This window comes from Antechinus flavipes, chromosome 3 (genome assembly GCF_016432865.1).
Source record: "Antechinus flavipes isolate AdamAnt ecotype Samford, QLD, Australia chromosome 3, AdamAnt_v2, whole genome shotgun sequence".
Lineage (NCBI taxonomy): Eukaryota > Metazoa > Chordata > Mammalia > Dasyuromorphia > Dasyuridae > Antechinus > Antechinus flavipes.
This window is the reverse complement of record NC_067400.1, coordinates 555567743-555576362: the sequence shown is the minus strand read 5'-3', so window position 1 is coordinate 555576362 and position 8620 is coordinate 555567743. Positions and strand designations below refer to the sequence as shown.

General features: G+C 33.5%; 1 protein-coding gene across 1 annotated transcript; it reads right to left on the bottom strand.

The window, feature by feature from the left end:
• Positions 1-363: 363 nt before the first annotated feature.
• On the bottom strand, positions 364-1299 carry LOC127558115 (olfactory receptor 52E2-like). The gene has a single exon (XM_051991342.1). The coding sequence runs from the start codon at positions 1297-1299 to the stop codon at positions 364-366; it is 936 nt and encodes a 311-aa protein (XP_051847302.1).
• Positions 1300-8620: the final 7321 nt, after the last annotated feature.

Sequence of the window (8620 nt, the reverse complement as noted above, 5' to 3'; positions counted from 1 at the left end):
TACTTCAGTTTCATACAGGGTCTCTTCCCCCCGCCCCCCAATAATGTCTCATTATTGTTCAAAAATTTTTTTTATTTCTAAAGTCGACTTTTGAATTTAAGTGAAGTACTTATAATCATGCCTATAAAAGAAGCGTTTAACAAAAATGCACATAAACAAAACAATGAATTAATAAAACTAGGAGCAATTTCAATGAAAAAGTTTATAACAAATACAAAACCCCCTACTGTTATTAAAGAAAACATAGAAAACTTAAGAACAAATGGAGTTTTTCTTAAAAATGATAAATAGTATCTAAAATAAAGAACAAGGATTCTATGTTGTGAGAGAAGTTAGAGAAGTTTGGAGTTCCAGTTCTATGATTTATTTCTTGAAGAACATCTTTAACACTTTCTCCCAGATCTGCCTCGTTCTAACCCCATAGATAATAGGGTTGAGCATGGGTGGGACAACAACATATAGATTAGCCAGGAGGATGTGAATATAACGAGGGACATTCCGGCCAAAACGATGAGTCATAAAGGAAAATAAGGCTGGAGTATAAAAGGCTAGTATAACACAGACATGAGAGCCACAGGTGCTCAGAGCTTTTAGTCGGGCATCTTGAGAGGGGAGGTGAAAAACAGCTTGGAGAATCAGAATGTAAGATATAGCAATAGCTACAATGTCAAATATCAGAGTTCCAATAGCACATAGGCCATAGATCATGTTGACTCTGATGCTCGTACAGGCCAGTCGAGCAATGCCCATATGTTCACAATAGGTATGAGGAATGACATGATTTCCACAGAAAGGAAGTCGAAGGATGAGGAACACAAAGGGAACTACTGTGAAGAATGACCTCAATACTACTCCAATGCCCATCATGGCCACCACTCTGTTGGTGAGGACCGTGCTATAATGCAAGGGATTGCAAATTGCCACATAACGATCATAGGCCATAGATGACAAAACAGCTGACTCCATGGCGGTCAACATATGGACAAAAAACATCTGTGTGAGACAAGCCCCAAAGTTGATCTCCCTCAATCTAAACCAAAAGATCCCCAACATCTTGGGAATTGTGGTTGTGGATAGGCCTTGATCAATGGTGGCCAACATGGCTAGAAAGTAAAACATGGGCTGATGAAGTGTCTTCTCAGTCTGTATAACAAATAATATAGTAATATTTCCCAGGATGGCAATAAGATACACAATGCAGAAAGGAAAGCCAATCCAGATGTGGAAACTTTCCAGTCCTGGAATTCCCAATAATAGGAAAAAGGAGGGGTGGAATTGAGTGTAATTGGAATGGGGCATCTTTTTTTTTTTAGTTGCAGATCAAGATGATCATTGCAGATGGATTTCAAACATTAGAAAGATTGAAATATTATTACTTACTCTCTACAAATTCCTAGAATGATAAAGAATTGATTCAAACACATATACTATCACAGAGTCTCAAAATATGAAGGGCTATCCAAAATTATGTCATCAAAACCTTACTAAACAGAAATGTGTTCAATAACATCATTAAGTAGTCATCTCAGCTCCAAGTAAAGTCCCAATGGAATCACATTCCAACTTAGGCCATTCCTTTTACAGAGAGGCCCAACTGATATTCAAATAGAATAAACATTTTTAAATCTTGAATTTCCACCACTTCTGCTTAGTTCTGTCCATTTCAAAATTCTTCTTATGTAGGATAGGCTTCTATTAGTTGAAGTCAGTTGTCACAATGTCCTCAACTCTTCTATTTTCAAAACAAAATATCCTATTTCTTCAACTTACCTGAAAAAGACTTCAAGTTCCTTCAACATCCTTTGAAAATTCTCCAACTTCTTAATGTCAACACAAGATCTAAGTTAATTTTTAGGTTGGATTCCTAAAATTGAAAATAATATTACAAATTGTGCTTGATCAAAGAGAATACAGGAAAAGTGTTACCCTACTTAATTTTCATACTATATTTCTGTTAGCTTAATTTAAAGTTTCATATCACCATTGATTCTCATTGTCCATTGCTGACTCACAGTCAGCAATGCAGTCCAATCTATATTGCCATCCAATAAAAATGAGAGAGATTTAAAAAATAATAATTATTATCCTATTCACACATATTCTCCTCATCTATCTATATAATTGATTTTAGTATATATGTCAAACTTTATTTTTCAATTTTTAATTTTATTTTATTAAATTTAGCTTATCACTCTACCATTCTAGACTCTTTTTGAAATTTGCCTTGCATTCCCTTGTGCTAACTATCCTCTTAAATTGTAATCATTTCTTAATTTGATAAACCTGCCAATCTTATTTCATTTAGTTCACAGATAAAAATGTTGTACAATAAAATATCTGTGGAATTTCTCGGAAACACTCATAGAACTCCATTTAATAGTCAACACAAGGTATTGAGTACTGAACACTTTCGACTGACTACACTAGCATCAGAATGAAACTAATATTGTCTGCTATACCACATGGCCATGATAGCCAATGGTTTTGCTGTATAGAGAAGGAGTGGTACCTCCTCAGCTTCCCTTTGTACCATCAGTATGAGACAGCAACCCACAAATGTTTTAGGATATAAGGGGTAGAAAGAATACCACATGCCAAATCATACAGCTTTAGCATCTCATACATACCACCAATTTTTTTTTGGTAAGGCAAATTAAATTATTTTGATAAAAGCTTTTGTGATTTCATTTTATTTTCCCTGTTAAGATCAAGATCAGAAAGATTCCTAAATTTAGATATTTTGGTAAAAATCACCTTTACAGCAAGGAATTCCATTCCCTAGAGTCTCTATCCACTGTGTAGATATAGCCAAGAGCAGAGTACAGAAGCCTAGGGCAAAGAAGGAAAGATATTTTACTCAAATAATGCTTTACCTAGACCACATATTGAATATTTTGTTCAATTTTTGTCGCCTTATTTTGGAAATAATGTGGGAAAATATTTTTTTCCTCCAAGAAAAGAAAATAATTTTGAAATGACTTGAATTAGTCAAAAGAGTGTTTTTTGAAGAATTTTGACCCAAGAAGACAAAAATTAGGTCATATATGAGAGCAATCTTCAAGTATGTTAAGATGTGTCATGTAGAAAAGGTATTAAATTTATTGCCTCAGAGAATAGAATTAGGAGCAGTCACTGTTAAAAATATAGATTCATTTTTCTTCACTCTAAATAAGCAAAAATAATTTCCTCTGAATTTGAATTGTCTAAAGATATAGTGGGGCTTTTTGATTATTGGCGATTTCTCATCACTGGAGATCTACAACAAATATGTGATCACAAGGTATGAGAGGAATAGCCAGTGAGACTAATCTTTACAATAATATGAAGCATGCTTAACTGATGAAATTCCCACATTGACTTTGGAGAATGCAGACATTCAATAGCTAATTCCTGCTTACTTTATGGTAAAGAAAAAAATCTACTCCTTTTCTAATATTTCTTTTCAAATACATAGACACAATTATCATGCACTTCATTAGCCCATCTCCCTCACTCCCTCCACCATTTTTTTTAACAATGTTTTAATTCTTAAATGTTCATCAGGACACTGGAGATGATGTTTTCTGGGGAACAGAAATTTTCAATATCTTCCACTCAATTCCCAAGGAAGTAATTAAAATCTTATTAATAATCTATGCTTTCCCATTCCTAAGGGAAAGAGGAGGAAATCATCTTAAGAGAGAAGGAAGACCTGATAAAATAGAGCTGAAGTAATCATGGGTGATGATAATGAACTGAAGGCACAAGAAGTCAGGGAAATAAAAAGAAAAAAAAAAAAAACTACCCTAGCTACTGCTATCCTTACTATTTCCACTCTCAAAGTAAAAAAAAAAAATTGGTAATCCAATGATAAATAAAACAATAAGGCAAGGATTGTAGTCAAATAATGATAGAGGTAAATAATAATTAAAAAAAAAAAACACAAGTCACTAAAGAACTTCTTGATGCTAAGAAAAAATAGTGATTATTTTTCCAAATAAGAATTCACTCTCACTGTTACCCTATAATGAGAGAAGAGGACCTTATATTTTTAATCTTCATTTTCCTGAGAATCTTTTTTTCCACACAGTTTTATAATAAATCTATTTGCATAATGTAAAGTTATTAAGTATTGTATCAGTGATCTCTATACTTCAAGTACTGACAAAAGAGTGATTTTGAGAATAGTAAAGAACATAAGCAAAAGTGTGGGAAAAAAAAACATAAATGAAACAGTTTATACTAGCAGGGGGGCTTAATGCTAACAAAAAGAAAAAGTTAGTCTTTATTTTTTAGTAATATCACCAAATGTAACAGAGAAGTGCTGGCTCATTCACAAGCAATTAAAGTAGCAGAATTTGGAAGAGGAAGGTTATTAATCACTTGGATGCTAGTATTACTGAAGTAGCCAGCTTGATTATGTACTTTTTTCAAGTGTAATTCTAAAGTCAGTTTGGAAGGACAATTCTTCATCTTCAGTGATTATGAAGGAAGATAATCTTATTAGAGGGAAAATCATGAATTAAAGGAAGAGTTAAAAAGAACACCTTGGAAGCCAGACACCTTGGAAGGTGGGCAGGAAAAATCAGTTCCACTAAGTTGGGAGCCCAGTGCAATTCCAATGCAGGCCACACAAGCATGTTCTGGTCCTTCCAGAAAAGTAAGAATGTGACTTGGAGCCTCTGAATTAGGAGCTGTACTTGTGGTTTCAAGGCCTCTCAACCCAGAGACATCAAAAGCAACTTAAAAAGTGAGCAGGAGAGGTATATCTCAATGAGGCTGAGAGGGCCTTGGGAAACCAGCAAACTAGGAGCAGGTGGTGGTATGGCATTTTCTGGAGGCCTCAGTCCATAGAAAGTCTCTTTACTAGCATTGTAGTATTGTGCTTTAGCACAGTAGAACTTACAGCAACAGTGGAGTAGAGGCCTTCCTCACAGTTCCAGGGCAGAAAAGAGTGCTTGTGCTTATGTCTCTAGAAAGATATCTGAAAATAGCTGCACAAAACCTCTGAAGTATTGCACCTTTCACCATGGAACCAAAGACCTACTTTAACAAAAAAAGCTAAAAGCCAAGTAATAGGCTAGGAAAATGAACAAACAACAGAAAACGATTCTGATAATAAAAGTTATTATGATGACAAGGAAGATCAAAGCACACACTCAGAAGAAGATAGCAAAGCAAAGTGCCTATATTCAAAGCCTCCAAGAAAAAAAATAATAAGAATTGGTTCTCAGGTCATGGTAGAGGTCAAAAAATTCTGAAAATCAAATAAGAGAGACAGAGGAAAAAATGGGAAGAGAATTAAGATTGTTTCAAAATAAAATGCAAAAATTTGATAAGAGGAATAATGCCATAAAAGGCAAAATTGGCCAAATAGGAAAGGATTTACAAAAGCTCACTAAGGAAAATATTTCCTTGAAAATTAGAATGGAATAAATAGAAGTTAATGACTTTATCAGAAATTTAAAAAATAATAAAAGAAAAATCAAAAGAATGAAGAAAATTGAAAAAAAAAATGTGACCTATTTCATCGGAAAAAACAACTGGCTGGAAAATAGATCCAGGAGAGAGAATTTTTAAAATTATTGATTTATCTGAAAATGTGTTCAAAAAAGAGGCTAGGCATCATTTTGCAAGAAATTATGAAGTGAAACTGTCCTCGTTTTGTGGAGCCAGAGGGTATAATAGAAACTGAAAGAATCCATCAATCCCCTTCTGAAAGAAATTCCAAGATAAAAACTCCTAGGATTATTATAGTAAAATTCTGGAACTCCCAGATTAGGAAAAAATATTGCAAATACCAGAAATAAATAATTCAAGTACAATACAGCCACAATTAGAATTACACAAGATTTAGCAGCTTCTAAATAAAATAATCAGAGGGCCTGGAATACAATATTTCAGAGAGCAATGAAGCTAGGATTACAATCAAGAATTAGCTACCCAGAAAAATCGAATCAGAGGGAAAGGTGACTATTTAATAAATAGATTTTCAAGCATTTGTTATGAAAAGATCAGAACTGAAGGGAAAATTTGATTTTCAAATACAGAATTCAAGTATGAGGAGACAAATAGGAAAGGGATAACTTAAGGAACTCAATAAGGCTTATCTGTTTGCATTCCTACATGAAAAGATGATACTTGTAACTCATAAGAACTTTCTCATTGCTATGGCAGTTAAAAGAAGTATGTATAGAAAAAGGGAACAGATATGAGTTGAATATTAAGGAATAATATGTAAAACAAATAAAATTAAGCAACAGAGGAATGTACTGGGAGAATTGGAGTGGGAAAAATAGAATGGTGTATATTATCTGCCATAAAAGAGGCAATAAAAAGCTTTTGCAATGGAGGGGAAAAGAAACAGAGGAGGGAGAGTGAGTAAACCTTAATTTCATCAGAACTGATTCTAAGAGCAAATAAGGTACACACTCAATATGGGTATAGAAATCTATCTTAGCATATTGAAAGAGGTGAAGTCAGTAGCCAAACACTTTTGAGAAGGATCAGGGTAAAGGAAGAGAGAGAATAGAATAAACAGGGGAGAAAAAATTAAAAATAATGGGGAAAAGAATTTTGAAGCAAGTTTCTCTGAGGAAGGCCTCATTTCTTAAATACAGGGAACTGAGTCAAGTTTATGAAAAAATAAAAGCTATTCTCCAATTGATAAACAATCAAAAGATATGAACTATGCCTAAAGGACTATAAAACTATGCATGTCATTTGACGCAACAATATCACAACTAGTTTGACTCCTAAATAGGATTTTTTTTTAAAAAAAGGAAAAAGATTTATATATACAAAAATATTTATGGCAGCTCTTTTTTCAAGGAAAAGAAGTGGAAATTGAAGGAATGTCCATCAATTGGGAAATGGTTGAATAAATTATGGTATGTGATTTTGATGGAATATTATTCTTCTAAGAGAAACTATTAGCAGGGTACTCTCTGAAAAATCTGGAAAATAGTCCATGAACCCTTCAAAAATGAAATGTACTGTTTCCAAAATAATAGCAATGTTGTGGGATGATTGGCCATGACTTTGATATTCTCAGCAACATAGTGATCCAAGATTACTCTGAAGGACTTATGATAAAAAACACCCAGAGAAAGAACTGAATGCTTCTGAGTAGAGATTGAAGAATATTCTTTTCTCTTTACTTCCTTTTTCTAGAGATTTTTTTTTGGGGGGAACTGTATTTTTCACAATATGATTTTTATGGAAATGTTTTGCACAACATCACATGTGCCTTCTTAATGGGGATATAGATGTGGGGAAAGGAGAGGATCTGGAAATCAAACTTTTAAAAACAAGTGCAAAAAATTTCACATGTTATTTGGGGAAAGTAAAAATATTTAAAAGAACCAGAAAAATACATACTTCCGTTGATAAGAAAGTTTCTCAGTCTTACTGAGATTTGCAAAATCTTCACTTGATGATATAGTTCCTTTACCCTTAAAGGCCAGTAATTATTTTTATTGTATTGAATTCTACCACTATTATTGGAAAACTTTATGTGGTGAATTGGAGGGAACAGGTCAGGTCACTAGTATCATATGGATGGCCCTGGGATCAACAGAAGTACATTTGGGAATAAGAGAGAAATAAGTGAGAAGAATAATGGGCTAAAAGTAAGGAACCTGAGGTTCTACACCTAACTTTGACTAACCATTTGTAAATCCTAAGGCTTCACTTTCTGGGCTGAGTTTACTTCTTTTTATCATAAGGGATCATAGGATTTGTAGTTGGGAGAGAAATTAGAAATCCTCTAAGTGACAATATGTTTTAAGTAATAGGGTGCTGGAATTAGAGTCAGGAGACCTGAGTTTTAATTGGAACTTCTCTATTGAATAGATGAGTAGTTATGAGCCACTGTTATGAGTCTCTGACAATGATCTGTTTCCTTTTTTTGTAAAATGAAAGTGATAAATTCTAGCACCACTTTCCTCAGAGGGTTGTTGTAAGAAAAATATTTGGAAAATCATAAAGAGTTATAAGTGTGAATTACTCTTTCAATTTTACAATTACAAAATTACAATTATTGTAATTCAATATTACAGATATGGAAAATAGGGCCCAGAGTAATTCAGAGGCATCAAACGATCTCTCTATAGTCTCCTCCTGTCTTAACATTTTATTCTAAAATTTTATGGGTTTTTGGAGACATATCCACAAAAGATTGAGACTCTTCATCAGACTCCCAATAGACAGAAAACAACCAAAACTATCACCGATCGGCAATTTGATGCCTGAATTATAAGGAAGGTATTGCCATTTTGTCATTCTCAGGATACCCGACTATTCTAAGTGAATTTAAGATGGAACTAGAAACATTTTCTCTGATATCAACTTGGTGACACCATGAGACAATGGCAAGTGAAAACAGTCTTACTCCTTCATTTTGACTAGTCTATCATTATACTAAGTATAAAATTAATTAATTATTAAATATTATATTATTATGAAGAAATTAGCCTTTTAAAAATAGCATATACCTTTACAACAAGTATATATCACCAATAAGCAGAAAAGATTTGTGCTCCAGTAAAAGGACTTTTAAAGCTATGATATACAGAGCAGAAATATACAACTCATTGGTTGGCAGTGGTGTCAGAGGAGAAAAAGGCATAAAGACAGAAAG

Bases quoted from the DNA above. Each gene is read 5' to 3' on its own strand.
- LOC127558115 (XM_051991342.1), bottom strand. From the start codon at position 1,299: ATGCCCCATTCCAATTACACTCAATTCCACCCCTCCTTTTTCCTATTA.